The 16,973-nt window shown below is 53.6% G+C and overlaps 1 protein-coding gene across 1 annotated transcript; it reads left to right on the plus strand.

Moving 5' to 3' along the window:
• Positions 1 to 1,924: 1,924 nt before the first annotated feature.
• On the plus strand, positions 1,925 to 7,285 carry LOC139829558 (ubiquitin carboxyl-terminal hydrolase 17-like protein 6). Its single transcript, XM_071817721.1, has 13 exons — positions 1,925 to 1,946; positions 2,616 to 2,816; positions 3,246 to 3,356; positions 3,432 to 3,534; positions 3,679 to 3,746; positions 3,907 to 3,977; positions 4,521 to 4,603; positions 4,841 to 4,952; positions 5,207 to 5,347; positions 5,563 to 5,663; positions 5,915 to 6,011; positions 6,341 to 6,755; positions 7,137 to 7,285. Exons 1-13 carry the CDS (start codon positions 1,925 to 1,927, stop codon positions 7,283 to 7,285), a joined length of 1,674 nt encoding a protein of 557 aa, XP_071673822.1.
• Positions 7,286 to 16,973: the final 9,688 nt, after the last annotated feature.

Here is a 16,973-nt window from a genome sequence, read left to right on the forward strand (position 1 = left end):
CATGAGCTCCCTGTGTCCCAGGAGCCCAGCCCAGCTCAGCAGCACAGGAGCAGCCCGTGATGTCCCTTTCTCTGTCCCCTCTGGGCTCCCTCCAGGTGTCCCTGGGACTCCAGGGGCACATCCTTTGAAAAAATGTCAAGTAATCAGTGATGTTGATTGTCTCTGCTATGCATAGACACTTCTTGCCAGCATTGTATTCTGGCTGGTATAAAATAAATTGGTATGAGAATCACGTTTCTTGTCCCATCATTAGACAGGACACCAGGAAGGTTACAGCAAAGGATCTAATTTCTCCAAGCTGAAGGAGGAATATCTTCAGCTGAATGTATTAGGCATTTCATTCTGGTTTTCTGCTCCTAGGTGCAGAGAGACATTCAGCAATATTTGTCCATGTCATGTCTGTGCTCTGAAGCAAAGCCTTTGCACACATGGGCTCTTGGACACTTGGTGCCCGGTTTCCTTGTGGCAGGTCAGAGCTGGGCTGGTGCCACAGCTGGGGTGGTCCAGCCCAGATGTGAGGCAATGTCCTCAGCCAGGGACCTGACTGGGTGAGCTGGAGCTGTCAGTGTTGCACACAGAGCTGTGACACGGATGGAGTGAACTGCCAGGCAGGGTGGCAGAAGTTAGTTCATCTGGTCTGCAAGGACAGCAGCAATTCAAGGGCCCCATAATGAGCTGTTACTACTGCAGGAACAGTAAAATGAGAAACAAAGACACTGTGTGGCCACTGATTAATTTAATAAGGGAAAGAAGTGATATTCTCTGTGTCTCTTGTCCTCCTGCAGGTAAATAATGGAAAGTGGCTCAGTGATCCCCTCCACCAGTTCCCTCAGAACCCTTGGGTGTATCCCATCTGGCCCCACAGACTTGTGGGTTTCCAAGTGGTGTAGCAGGTTGTCAACCATTTCCCTGTGGATCACTGGGGCTTCACTCTGCTCCCCATGTCTGTCTTCTGCTTCAAGGGGCTGGGTACCTGGAGCACAACTGTTCTCACTGTTAAAGACTGAGGCGAAGAAGGCATTTAGTACCTCAGCCTTTCCACCTTTTTCACCCCCCACCACCTGGATTCCTCCTTTTGTGCTCTGTCCTCTCCAACAGTTTGTCACTTGGTTACATGGTCAGGTTATCCTCAAGCCACTGAGAGCTTCTGTAAGCTGTGAGACAGCACACAAAGCCCATTCCCTCTGCTGCCCACCCTTGGAATCCCCTAGAAATCTCTACAAACCCACTAAAGGAGCAGCTTCCCTGCTGTTCAGATCAGCCAGCAGGTGAACACGGGACTCTGGAACATAACACAGGGCAACAGGGCAGTCCCGAGGGGACATGAGGGCCAAGGGGGACCAGGAGACACCTGAGAGCGCCCAGGTCCCCAGGGCTGAACTGGCCTGTGCCTCCCAACGGGACATGCTGCCCATCGCTCCCCAGGCACAGGGTCACAGTGGGGCCCTTTGTGACTTCACAAAGTGACACCCACTGCCCTGCATGTGCTCAGCGCAGCTGCAGCCCCAGCCCACACTGTCCGGCAGGACGGTGACGAGACAGGGTGTGAGCACGGAGCTGGCGAGAGCCCCCGAGCGTAGCCCACGTCTCTCATTGAGTTTGAGAACTAGACAATCTTTTTGGTTGGAAGCGAACCTTTAAGATCATCGAGTCCAACCATACCCTCACTTTACCTGCCCCTGGCAGACTCCCCTCTGCCCCCGGCAGACTTGTGCTGAGGACTCCCCAAGCGCAGTCCACGTCTTTCCCGGCTGCCCTTGGCACACTCGTGGCATTTCACCAAATCTTCCCCATTCCTCACCTATACCTCTTTCCCCAAACCCACGCGATGGCAGACAAACACCTCAGCTGCCCCATGGTGGCCCTGGAGGAGGACAGGGCTCCCCAGGAGAACAGCTCTCCAGCAGAGCCCCAGGAGCTGTGCATGGCCCAGACCCTGGAGATGGGTGAGTGAGGGGCCCTGATTGTCTGGGCAGGGTGGGGGCCAGCGAGCGCTCCCTGCTCAACACCAGGGTCACGTTTCCCTGCACGCTGGCAGGGGGTTCCACAGGTGTTGGCCATGATGCTGCCTGAAGCTCAGGGCTGCTCTGAGCTGGGAGCCGGCCCCAGCACAGCCTCTGCGGGCAGAGGGGACCCAGCTCCTGCTCCAGGCCACGGGCAGCGAGAGGCAGCTGGGCGGGCAGGAGGCACCGTGCTGTGGGACGGGGACCTTTCCTGCCCGTCTGAAGCGAGTTCCTCACCCGCTGCACTACGCCTTTCCGTGTCCTGCCTGGCTCCAGCATCGCAGCCCGTCTGCCGGGCACCCTCCAGCCCTGACACGCACGGGGAGGCTGTGCCGGGGGTTGATCCAGGTCAAGACTCCAGAGGGAAAGGAAGGTTGGTCAGGGCACAGAAGTCAGAGTGTGGATTTGTTGCACTTTTGGCCAAGTGAGCAGGGGAACACGATATTTTCTTTGGCCAGGAACTTTCCAGAGCAGTGTTAGGCTTCCCCCGGTGTTTCTGTGTGGGAGGTTAGAGCTTGTTTTCCTGGGTGCTCCTGTACAGAACTCAACTTTTAAATATGCTTCTGTGCAAGAATGTGGACTCATCTCTCTTCCAATGTGGTTTCTTGGCAGTCGTTGCTGAGGGAATGGCTCCGCCGCAGAGGATCCTCTTTCCCCCAGAGAAGATTTGCATGGCCTGGCAGCACAGCCAGAGAGCTGGAGCGGGACTGCACAACCTGGGCAACACGTGCTTCCTCAACTCCGTCCTGCAGTGCCTGACCTACACCCCGCCTCTGGCCAACCACCTGCTCTCTGGGGAGCACAGCCGGGCCTGTCAGTACTTTTGGGAACATTCCTTGTACATCTGTTGAGCAGGGCCCAGGGGCTCCCAGAATCTGGATGCTGATCTAGGAGAAAGGTGGCCCTTCTTTGTCAGCTCCCTGAGTTGGTGTTCTCTGAACACTCAAGCCTAGAAGCAGCTTCTTCTATCTGGATGTGTTCATCTTCAGAAAGGCACCTCTTTCTATCGCAGGCTCTTGGTCCCTATTCCTGCAAGTTAAACTCCTTTGCTTATTGCACAGAAAGTTTCCGTCAGTTCAGCATCCCTCTGAAGAAAGTTTTCTGTGCACTAAAATGTCCCGGGCTTGTTGGGACTTGGGCACCTTGGGAGGAATGGAGAATTCTTAGAACTGCAAGACCCCCATTAGGTTTCCCATGGCTGTGGATATTTTGCAAACCTGAGGAGCTTCCCTCCCTCCCCAGGTGCCCAGGAAGGCTTCTGCATGATGTGCAGCATGGAAGTGCACGTTCAACAGGTGCTGCATTCCTCAGACAGTGCCATCGAGCCTTGGGTTGTCGTCGATGCTCTCACAGGTGAGTCAGTGCAGGTGCTGTGACATGACTGATGCCGTTCTTGTAGGAGAGAACTAGTAACTTCTTCTTTCTTAGAAATAGGAGAAAATTTCCAGCATGGCAGGCAGGAGGACGCCCACGAGTTCTTACGCTGCACCGTGGATGCCATGCAGAGAGCTTGTCTGAGTGGAAACAGCGAGTAAGCGCAAGCAAATTGTGTTTCCAGTGTTCCCAAGCCCTTTGGAGTCCTTGATGTCCTCCCCTCAAGGAAAACTATGGCCAGGGCTTTCAGGCAAAACCACACTCTTGGAGGAGATAACTCTGCCTTCCCATTGGTTTGCAGCTTGGACATCTCCTCTCAAGCAACTACCGTCGTCCATCAGATCTTTGGGGGCTTTCTGAGATCCAGAGGTACTTTTCCACAGCTATTGCTCTCCTTGGAATCGTCTGTGCCCTCCTGTCTGCCTGTGATAACAGACGATGGCGTGATTGGCGCAGTGGGTGTGAAGAGCGTAACCCGGCACGGTCCGTCGACTTCCCCTGTCACTGAGCATTTCCATTTGCCTTCCAGTCACATGCTGGAGCTGCCAAGCGGTTTCCGATTCCTACGAGGCCTTCCTGGATGTTCCTCTGGATATCAAAGTAAGAGAGTTTGTAATTGTGCTTCAAGATGTCCCAAGGCCCCTGTAGCTTTCCAGATTCCACACAGCTGGCTTACAAATGCATCTGACAAGAGAGGTTGGTGGTGGGCGGGAGGTGGAACGGACTGTGTTCTGCAGGGGCCACGGCAGTGGTCTCCCTGTCGCTGCTGGTTTCAGCTGGACAGGCACACGTGCCCCTCTCTGCACTGTGACGTACCCTCCTCCTTCTTCCCTTGCCCTCCCTCAACACCCGTCTGGCTCCCAGGCTCATGGGGGTGTTGTTTCCATCACTGGTGACACCCATACCATCGGAGCTGAACTGTGCGGTGCCACAAAGAGGTGGCTCTGGAGAACCCCGGGAATCCCTGGGAAATGAAGGAGATGTTCAGCATCACACCCTCTTTCTGCCTCCCGGGCACTGCTTGCGGGTTCACCGTGGGTCTCCTCAGCCTCACCGAGCTGTTTTTTTTTGCGTAAACTCCTCGTAAGTGTTTGGGCGTGGGAATTTCCCAGAGCTCAGGGCTCTCCCTTCTCACCCCTCCAGGCAGCCGCATCTGTCACCGCAGCTCTGGAAGACTTTGTGAAACCTGAGCACCTGGATGGTGAAAACTGCTTTAAATGTAGCAAGTAAGGCTATTATTGATGATGTACTCATACTAGATCCTGTGCGAAGGTGTCATTGAGCACAAGTCAGCTTTTAACATTGGATTTAGGCACAGTAATGAGACGCAGGTTTTTTAACATGGCGTTATGGTACTGAATAGCCTCAAAAGAGCACAAGGATGTTTGAGACAGGAAAGGCTGTCTGGCCTTTGGGGGAAAAAAAAGTGTGTTTCAGCCCTTGTCTCTGTCCTGGCTTTCAAGGTGTGACAAGATGACTGCCGCCTCCAAGAGGTTCACAGTCCATCGCGCGCCCAAGGTTCTCACGGTGTGTCTGAAGAGGTTTGAAGCTTTCACCGGCGACAAGATCAGCAAGGTGTGTGCACAACTGGAGTGCAACGTTCTCTTCCTGGAGCGGGTTTCCCAAAGCCGGACGCTCTGTCGCAAGCTGCTCATGTTGAGATTTTCGCGTTCCCTTCTGGGGACAGTTCCCGTGGGAAGACAAGTGTGTCCTCTGCTCCCACAGAGCTGCTTTGGTCCGGATGAGTTTCCTGCCACCCAACTCGTGACATATTGCTGTGTCCTGAAGCTTTCCAGGATCATTGCTGAGCCCTCCTGGTCTCTCCGTAGGTTGTGGAGTATCCCCAGTACCTGGATCTTCGCCCGTACATGTCTCAGGCAGCCGGAGAACCGCTCCTCTACTCCTTGTATGCCGTCCTGGTGCACGGAGGTGACAGCTGCCGCGCAGGACACTACTTCTGCTACATAAAGGTGAAAAGCGACTTCCTTCTGAACAAAGGAAAAATGTATCCCGGGGAAAACTGACTTTCCTGCCCTGTTCCTGACAGCCAAGGATTTGAGGGGAGAAGGTTTCCTCAGGGGCTGGAATGCATATGTTTTGAACACTCCTGGTTCGGCAGTTTTTGGCCTGTGTTTTGTTCAGAAGCCGTGCCATTCATCTCCAGATATCGACGTTTTCTTTGCAGGCCAGTGATGGACTGTGGTACCAGATGAACGACAAGTCTGTGGATCTTTGCAACAGTGACAGAGTCCTCAGGCAGCAAGCCTATTTACTGTTTTACATCAGGTAATCACAAGTTTTAAACTGTGTTCAGAACACATTTCCTTTTCCTGGCTTTGTTATTTTTCTTCTCGTCCTCCTGAGTGTTTCTGTCATAGCAGACAATTACCACCTGCATCCTTCAGCCCAACCAAATTTCCCATTAGGGGTCTCAGTTGCATCTTCTCTCTGTCACATAAACTGTTCCAAGAAAATGCCGGAACCCAGAGGAGGCTGCAAGAACAGCCCTCAACAGAGATCCCTCCTTTTTTCCCCAGGTGCTCCGATTTGGAAATTGGACAAAAGGCTTCTTCCTCACCAGCACCATCAGAAGCCCGTTCCCTCCTCAGTCAGCGGGTGGCCGGTAGCAAGCAGGTGGGCTCTGTGGGACAGCAGCATCTGCTCCGTAGGACTAAGGTGGCTGTGGGGAGGTGGTCAGCGCACCAGAGGGACAGCGGGTTTTTTTGGGGATCTTGGCAGCGCTCTCTTTTCCCTCCCACATGGCAGCTTTCTACACAGTTGCAGCACGGCTCCCTCTCCCAGCATCCCACCTGGATCCATCCCATTTGTCCTCCTTGGCCCCTCTGCAGCCTCCAGGAGCCTTTGGGAGGCCCTTACCTGTCCCCTGACAGCTTCTGGGGGTTTCCCACTGGTGGGTCCTGTCAGGAGAAAAGGGCAGGAGCTTCTCACAGCTCTCTTTGCAGGACATGGCGGGGGGCATGGAGGACTCTCCAGAGGACAGCAGCTCCCCCACACCAGCCAGCACCAGCCAGCAAAGCCGGGCAGGTTCCCAGGAGGCATCTGTGGGCTGGCTGTACCCCATCTGGCCAGGGAGGATCAACAGCAGCTCCTCCCTGGGCTCCTGCTTGCGTCGCTTCTTCCACGGCTGTCTCAGGCTGTGCTGTCACCCCCGCGAGCGTGTGCTCCACTCTGCACGAGAGGACAGCAGCAAAGAGGAGCGGGGATTCAGCCCTTCTGCCCACGGCCAGGACAACGGTGCCAGGGAGAGGACCAGGAGCAGATCCCCGCACTGGGGCAACGATTTCCGCAGCTGGGTCGTGGACACCGCGGACTATGAACACCCAGACGGGAGGAGGGGGAGAACCAGTCCCCTGAGCTGTGACCGCGCTCACAGGGACAAGGCAGCTCCACGACCCTCCAATGGCAGCTCCCAGCCTGCACCAGCACCTCCAGTGCCCTCCAGCAGCAGCTCCCAGCCTGCACCAGCACCTCCAGTGCCCTCCAGCAGCAGCTCCCATTCTTTTCCTGCCCCCAGAGCTGCTCAGGAGCAAACTTGGCCAAGGCGGAGAGATCGGAGCAGATCCCCGCGGCGGGACTATGATCTCCGCAGCCGGTTTCTGGAGATCACAGACCAGCATCGCTCAGCAAGGAGGACACGGAGCTGGAGAACAAGTCCTCCACGGTGTGACCGAGCCCTAAGGGATGATGCAGCTCCAGGGCCTTCCAGCGGCAGCTCCCGGTGTCGTTCCGCACCCAAAGCTGCTCGGGAGCACACCCAGCTGAGGCAGAGGGAGCGGAGCAGATCCCCGCGGCGCGGCTATGATCTCCGCAGGCAGTTTGTGGAGATCACGGACTGTGACCCCCCAGCACAGAGGAGGAGGAGGGGCAGGACGGCTTCAGTGCCCTAGAGATGCAGATGAGGAAGACGGTTGGTGGTGACGGGGGCAGATTGCAGCCTGGATGAGGGAGGACACAGCATCTGACGGCTGTGATGCTGGAGAGGAGGAAGAGGAGGAGGAAGAGTCCAGGAAGCAGCAAAGCTGCCCCAGCAGGGACCAAGCTGCCCCAAGGGCACCAGCAGCCAGTGCTGCCTCTGGCAGGAAGAGCTCAGAGAGCCCTTCCAGAGCCAGGGGCAGCTCTGCCGGCCGGCCCGCCTGCCCACAGGCCCCTGGAGGAAGAGCTGCAACCTGCGTGCCATGGCTGGGATCGCTGCTCAGAAACACTCACTGGGCACCAGCGGGCAGAAAAGCCAAAGCCACCATTAAAAACAAACTCTTGTTGGCCTCGGGTGTGTCATTTATGGGGTGCTTGCTTCTCTGTGGGTTTTGAGGCAAATGGAGAAATCCCCATTCTGAGAAGTCTCTGTGATGGGTTTTGGGAGCTGTGTGTTGTGTGTGCCCATCTTGCCCTCTCTTCTGTTTCAATGTGGAGATGTAAGGAGCCATTGCAAGGGGGAATGTTGTTTTAGAACTGATCTGGCACCTGACCCCAGCAGGGGAAGGACTCAGAGACATCAGCCCACAAATCCTTAGTGGAAAACAGAGTCCGTTTGAAATAATCCCGGAATCCAAACTGATTACTGTATTTAAAAAGTTAATCTAGGGGAAAGGGTAACCAAAGAGCCAGGAATCCAGCTTTTAAATAAATCAATAAGGTGAGAGGGTTGTTAGAATTAGATGAATGAGACAGGTAAACTGAGGCAAGCCCTGGGGAGTCTGTAAACCCTGCAGTACCAACCGACGGGGAGCAGGGGAGGGAATGTGCAGCTGGGATTGGCGGACGTGTAAGCGGGGGCTTTTTGTCCTATTCCCTGTGCCTGTCTTTGGGTAGAACACCTGGTCTTGCAAAATCGTTTATAAAATACGCTTTGCTGAGAGATCCTGCCCGGGCCTGTTCTACTGGCAAGGTGATTGTTTCCTACAGCAGGGTTTGGCAGCAGAAGTTTGGCAGGACAAGAGGGCCCATGAGGTCAGAAAGCACAGCAGAGCTGGAACCTGGGGTCACGGGCACCAAACCCAGCTCGGGTGGGAGCCAAGAGGGTGCCCTCGTGTGCAGGGCCCAAAGCGCCATCTGGAGCATCTGCCCGTCCTTCCAAGTGCCCAGAGCCTCCCTCTTGGGGCCAAATCCTCATGTTTAGGGTCCCAACATGTCTTTCATTACCCATGGCCTTTGGTGAGGGCCCACAGCTTCATTTTCAGGTGGAGCTCGCTGCCTGGCAGCAACCGCCCGGAAGTGTGTGGACCAATCACACCTGGTGGGAGTGCAGCACAGGGATGATTGAGAAATGGTCTGAGCAATCATTTGGTGGGGGGAGCCAGTGGGAAATCCCAGACAGCCAATCAGAGAAAATAGCGGCTCAGGGAAGGCGGACACTGTGGAGGGAGTAACCCCTCAGACAGCCAATCAGAGAGAGTATCACCTCAGGGCAGGGTGAGCCCCAAAGCAGGACAGAGTCACTGCCCAGGCAGCCTATCAGCTGCAGGAGCAGCTCAGGGGAGGAGACTGACAGCCATCCCGACCAATGGTGGCGCAGCCCAGGCTGAGCAGGCGGTTGCTCTGCAGGCGGCCAGGGTGAGTTTTGCCATGGTGCCCGGGGAGCTGCCCGAGGCCGAGCAGCGCCTGGCCCAGCCCTGGGGCCCTTTTTCCTCCCTCTGGGGCCCTGGAGATGTTATTGCTGCCTCTGGCCTTGTTCTCCTGGGCGGGGGAGGGGGCAGGGGGCACTTGCTGGAGAGGAACAGCTGGGGCTGGAGCTGGAGAGAGCAGGAGAAGGGGAAGCAGCTGGAGGGTGAAGTGCAGGGGATCCCCACAGCTGCTGCTGCAGCTGCACCAGAGACAGCTGCCCCTCTGGGTGAGGAAGAGTCCCTGTGAGCAGCCTCAGCAGAGCAGATTACAAACGTGCACCGCAGGGTCTGTGTAAGTGAGGACAATTACTGTACGGCCGTATAGTGTGTGTGTGTGTGGTGTGTGTCTGGGAAACCTTGTGCTGTAAGAGCTGTCAAATACCGATGTGTTCTCTTAGGTGCAGGATGGACAAACGACTGGAGCTGCAGAATAGGAGGGGAGGAAAAGACAGGCAGACAGAAGTGCCTGAACTCCACAACTTGCCTGGCAGTGTAGAGCAGGAACTGTGGTGAGTCCTGGGCCCTTGGGGTCATTTCATCCTGATTTGTGCTCCAGTCCCTCCCTGCTCCCTCCTCTTTCCTACTGTGTCCTTCTTCCTCTTCATCTCTTCTCTCTCTATCCCTCTCTGCTTCTTCCTCACCATTTCCTCCACCCTTCTCCACCTCTGTGCAGGGTTTCTCGTATCTCCCTTTCTGTCTCCACCCTTCTGTGGTTCTCATCATCCCTGGTTTCTCTTTGTCACCATTCTGCTCTGTTGCTCTATCCTGCTCCCTGCCCCATCATTTCTCACTGTATCCCTCTGTCCTGCTCCCTGCACCTATTCCTGCCCCTCTTCTTTTTTTACTCCCTCTCCATCTTGCTGCCCGCCCCAGGATTTTTTCCCCAATCTCTATCCTGCCCCCAACCCTTATTTTTCTTTCTCTCTCCTGCTCCCCTTCTGTCCTTCTGCCTGTCTTCCCCTTCCCTGCTGCTTCTTTCTCCAGCCCTGTCCAGATTACTGCCCCTTTTCCTTCTTGATGTCTTTCTGTCCTGGTTTTCCTTCTGTCTTCCATCCCTGTTCCCAGTGCCATCCCTTCTCACTATATCGCCCCTGTCCAGCTGACTCTGCCTTTTCTTTGTCTTCTCTTCCTCTTTCCTGCTCCTCAGCCCTCTTTTCCTCTTTTTCCAGCTCATTATTGCATGTCTCCCCTTTCCAGTCTCTTCATTTGGATCCCAACTTTTCTTTATTTCTCACTCCCTTTGTTCTGTTCCCTGTCTTTCTTTTTGTCTCTCCATCTGTACATCCCCCTCCTTGTCTTTCTCCAGCCCCTTCCTGCTTCTCCTCGTCCCCCCTCCCCATCCCTCTGTCCTGCTCATCAGCCCTGCTGTTTCTTCCTCCCTGTCTCATCACAGCTTATTGTCCCTTTTTGCCTCCATCTCTCCATCCTTTTCCCTGTGTGTTTCTTCCTCTCTCAGCTCCTCTGTCTTCTCTCTTGTCTGATTTGTCTCTTGCTAGTCATCTGTCCTTCTCCCCAGAAGCTTGATTCCAGCCGTCCCTGTAGGCAGCCGCTACTTGAGTGCTTCACTTGAGTGTGTCCGTGAGCCTCGGGGCAATCCCACAGGTAGGACCTTGGAACAAATGAGTGTTTACATGTTAATTTTCTGTTCCTGTGAAATTTAGCTTGCTGCTTTCTTGGCTGATGCTCAGTCATGCAGAGGGGAAGTGGGTCCCCCTCAGTGCTGTGCCCCAGAGGGCTCTGCCTTGCAAAGCTCTTTGCCAACTGCTCCATCTCTGCGCTGCTCGCAGTGCCGGCTGCCGAGGCAGCAGCAGGTCGGGGCTGAGTTTAGAGCTGGGTGAGCTCCAGGGAGTCCTTTCTCCTGACAGCTCCAGGGCTGGTTAGTGGCCACTGCAAGTGCTGGATAAATGTTGGCAAGATGCTCCTGAGGGGAAGGGAGAGAGGAGCTGCCACTGGGATAGGTTTGGATCCTGGGGACACAGTGAGTGTCACGGGGGTGGCCAGTGCAGAGGGGCAGTGTGAGCTCTGGTGCTGCTGTCTCCAGGTTGGATCACCAGACCCAGGCCACCATGCTGGTTCACCAGATCTTTGGCAGATCCCTGTGCTCCCGTGGTGAGCGCTGGCTGCCAGGTCCTGGGCTTGTGAGTCTCAGGGCAGAGGTTGCCCTGAGAGTCTTGCAACAAAAATCTTTTGGGAGAACTGCTGAGTGTGTGTAACTTCTCTAGAGCTGCAGCTGGTCAGTCTTGTGGTTCCTGTGGGTTGTGGCGTGTGTTGTGGTGATGGAAAATGCTGTTGGCTGTGGGCCGCAGCTCTTTGCCACCAGCTGAAGAACCCATGTTGGCAGTTATGTAGCAGCGCTTGCTGTCCCAGCACGCAGTGGAATTGCACGCTGTGAATCCTGGTGCCGACATCCCAGAGCCCAAAGCTGGAGAGGGGAACACGGCAGCTGCCTGTGCTGTGCTGGGGTGGTGTTGGGTGCAGGTGTTGTGCCAGGGTGTGATAACTGCTCTTGCTTTTGCAGTGAAGTTCTCAGTGTGCAGGAGCATCTGGGAGACCTCTGACCCTTTCCTGGACCTGGCGCTGGAGATCAGGTACTGGGGCAGGGTCTGGGTGGGGGGAGCTCTGCTCTCACAGGGGGTGTTCCTGCAGCTGCACCGTTACTGCTCTCAAGGCTGCTTAACTGCCAGTGTCAGGCAGGGTGCAGGCAAGAGGGAAGCAGCTTCTGTTGTTGTGCTGCCTCTGTCTGGCAAAGCAGAGCCCGTTGCCTGAGCATGAGCCACGACTCCTCCAGTGAGGCTCCGTGCTGTGGTGGACAGTGCAGCCGTCCCTCACGGCATGCTGGCCAGGGCCTGGCTGGGGGCAGGCTCAGGGCTTTGGTGCAGTCTGTGGCCCTGTGCTCATGCTCTGTTTTATCTCTGGGGACCAGCATCTCTGATCAGGTGAAAAAAGCTGTGACCATGTCACGGAGGCACCCCGAGGCTGATTTAAGGGACAACAGGGTCCAAAACAACTTTTATTAAACCAGTGAGAAACAGGGTTTTAACACTCCAAAAGTGACTTAAATATAGGTTCGGGTATCAGTTGAGGAAAATTATTAAGGGATAACAACTAGTACAACAGGCGGTCCACAGAGTACATACACGTGGCTTCACCCAAAACTATGCTGGAACCACCCTCGAGTCCCAGAGGAGTACACACTTGCCTGAATCCGGTTTCTGGATTATTCTTAGAGAGATAAAGGTAAAGCGTACACTCGCGATTCCGCGAGTGTAAATTTATAATACACTCGCAATTCTGCGAGTGTTTTACTTACGCACGTGGCGGCAAGGCAAGCGGGGTCTCCATCCCGGGGAGGCGGGGTCTCAGCAGCAGGATCTTGCTCGTAGCTCCGAGAGACCGGCAACAACTGGCTCAGTCTCGACGAGAGTCCCGTTTTTATTGGCTGATCAGACCTGACTGTAGGCATTCTAGAAGCTTCTCTGCACCCCCACACCGTGTGTGGGGCGCCCCTGAAGCCTCCAAACACCCCCCACACTGGTCACAGGCGCCCAGCGGCTCACTGGCGCCTCGGCACTCCCTTCTCCTAATGGCCCTAGCCAGGGTGCTCTGGGCCAAACAAAAGAAGCCGTCAGCCTCAAGTAGCAGAGACAGGGAGATGTGCCTACTCCCTCCATATTGAAGGAGGTGGGGGGAGAGAGGGGGGTTTGCATTCTGCCACAATCCACCCCGTGACTACAGTCATGGTCTGATACTTTGGAGTGGTGGTGCAGTCACCTCTTGCCTCCAAAGTAAAAAGGGGACACTTCTGCCGGTGAGCCCTAATGTCCACTGTGGATCACCGTATCTCATGGGTTGACTTACCCCTGCAACGCCGTTATTAATAACAATCAACAATAGAATTGAAATAATTAGAACAATCAACAATTGCCCAAGGTAATTATTGAGTCCCAAACATCAGTCACAGTTCGTTAGTGTTTCCATTCCTGTGACTGCCTTCCTTCTGAATGGCTTGCATCTGGATTCTCTTCCATCTCTTGCTGGTGATAGCTGGATCCCTTTCCACCCCGTCATTGCTGGTGTCGTTTCGTTTCCAAGGCATCTGGATCCTCTTCCACCCCGTCATTGTCCTTTGCCCTGCAAGAAAACACAAGAACAGACCTCGGTCCTCGAGGAGGAACCGGGCTTTCAGGGTTAGTAGTCTGGAACTATCCACCGAGCACTAATACGGTGGGTTTTCCCATTCTCATCAAGGGCTTCCCAGGCATATAACCCTCTGGGTTTTGCTAGAGTCATGGGTACAATACCAATAGATGGTAATTTCACCATGACAGGCTGGCCCACTTGTATTTTTGAGGAATGCTCTTCCTCTGTGTTGGTTGTCAAGTTGCAGTCTGTCAATGGCTTTTCAGGACAGAACGCCCTGATTTTGGGGCTCCCATAGCTTCCCCAGCGGTTATTGACAAGGAAGACAGCTTGTGCTAATCGCTTGTCCCAGTTGTGTCGTGATACATCTGCATACTTCTTAATCAAACCATTGGTTCGTTCCACGATCCCATTGGCTTGGGGATAGTATGGTGTATGAAACACCCACTTAATACCTTCTCCCTTAGCCCAGTCTTGAACCACGGCAGCTGAAAAGTGTGTGCCATTATCACTCTGGATATTCTCAGGAGTGGGTAGGATACCAAACCACCCACACAGCGCTTGCACGGTTTGATCTCCAGTGGCCGTGTTGACAGCAGTGGCCATTGATAATCCTGATACTACCTCTACCCCCACCAGGATGTATTTCTTTCCATTAGAGGGTCTCAGTGGCCCGACATAGTCAATTTGCCACGTGCTCCAGAGAGTCTTGTCCTGCCTGATATGTAGGGCCGGGGCCTGATTTGGGTGATCAGCTTTAAGTCTGATCCGACATTGTGGACAGGCTGTGAGAATTGCTTCACATATTCCCATGGACACTGGCCAACCCCGGGATCGGCATTCGTAATAAAGATCTGCTTTTCCAGAATGGCCTCGCTTAAGGTGTAACCATTCAGCTAACCGTGCCCACTCCTCTGGTATGCTTTCAGCCAGCCTGATCTGGGCTAGAAAGTCAGCTTGTTGATTCCATTTGGCAGCGAGGGTTCCATCCTTTGCATGTCCTTTTACCCAACCCACACTCAAAGGTCGTGACCTGCCAATTTCTAATAGTCTTTGCCAATCTTCAGCTCTCCACACTCTGGTGCGATTTACTTCCCATTGGTTAGATTCCCATTGGCATATCCATTCAGTGGCACCCTTATAGGTTGCATAGGAATCAGTGTAAATCACGGAGGCTCCTCCTTCTGCTGCTAATAAAAGAGCACGCAGTTCTCCTACTTGAGCACTACCTTCCCCCTCCTCTGTTATTCTTTTTCCAGTAGCAATCTCCAATGCTGCTGCCTTGTACTGCCAGTTTGTCCCTACCCGATGGGCTGATGCATCAGTGAACCAGACTCCTTGTGTGTCTGAGTCCTGAGTTAGCTTAGGTGCTTCTTTAATAGGAGAGGGTTTATAAGGCAGGCTCAACAGGACCGGATCAGCGTTCACAGGTTGTTGAAGTTTTGAAACTTTTACAGAACCCTCCTTTAGTAGTAACAATTGGCTAACTCCCTCTAAATAGGCGTACCATTTTCGTACTGTTGCTTTCTGTGCCACCCCCTCAGGGGGCGGTAACCCTTTAAGGATTGAATTCAACAGAGGGAAAGGGCCTTGTACAATAACTTCCTGTGACGTACACAGTTTCTCTGCCTCCTTAACTGCTCGGGTAAGTGAGAGAAGCCCCTTCTCCCACTCCGAATATCGTTGTTCAGCTCCCTTAAATGCGGTGGAAGAGAACAACAAAGGTCTAGCTGGCCCTGTTGGACCCCTTTGGAATATGGCACAATAGGAGGCATGTTCTGCAAACCCCCATTCCACTCTCAATGGGTCTTGTGGATGTAGTGGGCCCAATTTCTGATAGGTTTTAAGTTCATCTTTTAGAACATTAAGGGCCTCTGTATGTTGTAGAGTCCAATTCCATTTCTTGTTTTTTCGGAGTAGGTCATATAGGGGACGGGCAATCACTGAGAATCCTGGGATATGTTTTCTCCAGTACCCTAATGTACCCAACAGGCATTGTAGGTCCGCTTTGCTGTTTGGGGTGTGTCCCTTGTCTATAGTAGCCAGAACATCATCAGGCACTGCTATGGCTCCTCCTATCCACCAAGCCCCTAGGAATTTAACTTCCTGGCTGGGACCCTGGCACTTGGACGGTGGAATATCTAATCCGTTCTGTGTTAATAAATTCCAAAGAGTTTCTGCTACTTGCCCCACCTGTTCCTTATTGTTTCCACCCACTAAGATGTCATCTATATATTGATATATGCAAATGCCTGAGGGTACCTGTACAGTGTCAATGAGTGCAGCAAGGGCATTGTGGGCAATAGTAGGAGAGTGTTTGTACCCCTGAGGAAGCCGATTAAAAGTGTATTGCTTCCCTTCCCAGGTAAAAGCAAATTGTGGCTTGTCTTCTTCCCTTAGGGGAATCATGAAGAACATATCTTTAACATCTAAAGCAGCCATCCATGGGTGGGCTGCTGCTTGTATTACAGTCACCACTGAGGCTATGTTTGGGACGGCAGCTGTTAGTGGTGCTGTGTTACTATTCAGTTTTCGATAATCAATAGTTAGGCGCCATCGCCCATCAGGCTTGCGAACGGGCCAAACTGGAGAATTATAGGGAGAATGGGTGCGGCTAATTATTTGTCTTTTTTCAAGATCATTAATAACCTCCGTAATGCCCCGTTTTGCTGCATTTGGCAGGGGGTACTGTGGAGTACAGGTTATTGTAGATGTGGGTAGAGCAGGAGCAAGTTGCAAAATCCTAACGTCAGTAGTTCTTTCGAACTGCAAGGGTGCAGAGGTAAGTGGCAATATTCTAATACGGGCTACCTCTGCTCTGTGGTTTCCAAAGCTCCAAATCTCCCCATTAGGTAAGCACCACCGTCTACCTGCCAAAATATCAAATCCCAATATGTTTGCCTTATAAGGACTCAGGGCAACTTCCACAGCTGTTGTCCGTTTTTCCCCAGGTAGTAAAAGGTGGGTTCGAGCTAAAGGACATCTCTCTGCTACACCTGTTACCCCTACTATATTGATGGCTTTCCTTGATGGTTTAATCCCAAGTTTGTCAGCTTGCCGCCTGTTCAAAACACTGATTTGTGCGCCTGTGTCAATTAGAAATTTCACACTTATTCGCCTTGGACCAACGGGGATATGTATGTATGGTTCTTTATCACTGGACCATTGGCAAGAAAATACAAAGCGGGTGGGGCGGTCCTGCTTCCCATCCGCTTCTACTAGTTTTTTTGGCTCCCTTTGTGAGGATACGAAAGGGTTAATGTTTCGCTTGTCCTCAGGGAGGGGGACGGTTACCGGTGCCTCCTCTTTGTTCTCTGATCTTCCCTCTAAGTATTCCACCAGCTCCTGTAGGTGCTCGGTGGAAAGCTTATATAGCAGTGTTCGGGGCACACCCAGAGCAGCCGCGCGGCGCCAGAGGCTGCTCTGCTGCAAGCTGCTGCTCTGATCTGACCGGCAGCCAAAACGCTTCGGTTTCTGGGACGGGGGGGGCGGCCTCTGAAGAGGCTCGGCTCGGCTCGTCTTCCGGACCGTCCGGCTTCTGCACGGGCCGCCGCTCGGGTCTACCCACCCCATCTCGCGCCCATGTGTAACCACATTGTGTAAAATTTCCGCCCAGGTTAATACATGTTCAGGAGGACTTCGGGGATTTTGCTTATTACGATCAATAGTCCCCTGAATTTTCTCCTTAAGGGACTGGACATATATTTTTAAGGCATCCGGTAATCCTTTAATAAGCAGCCGAAGGTGGACCGGATCCACCGGCGCCGCCATAGGGGGGTACTGCCGGCCCTTTTCATACATTGCTTGTATACAAGCCGCCTTTTGAACTCCCTCA

The sequence above is a fragment of the Patagioenas fasciata genome, chromosome 21 (genome assembly GCF_037038585.1).
Source record: "Patagioenas fasciata isolate bPatFas1 chromosome 21, bPatFas1.hap1, whole genome shotgun sequence".
Taxonomy (NCBI): domain Eukaryota; kingdom Metazoa; phylum Chordata; class Aves; order Columbiformes; family Columbidae; genus Patagioenas; species Patagioenas fasciata.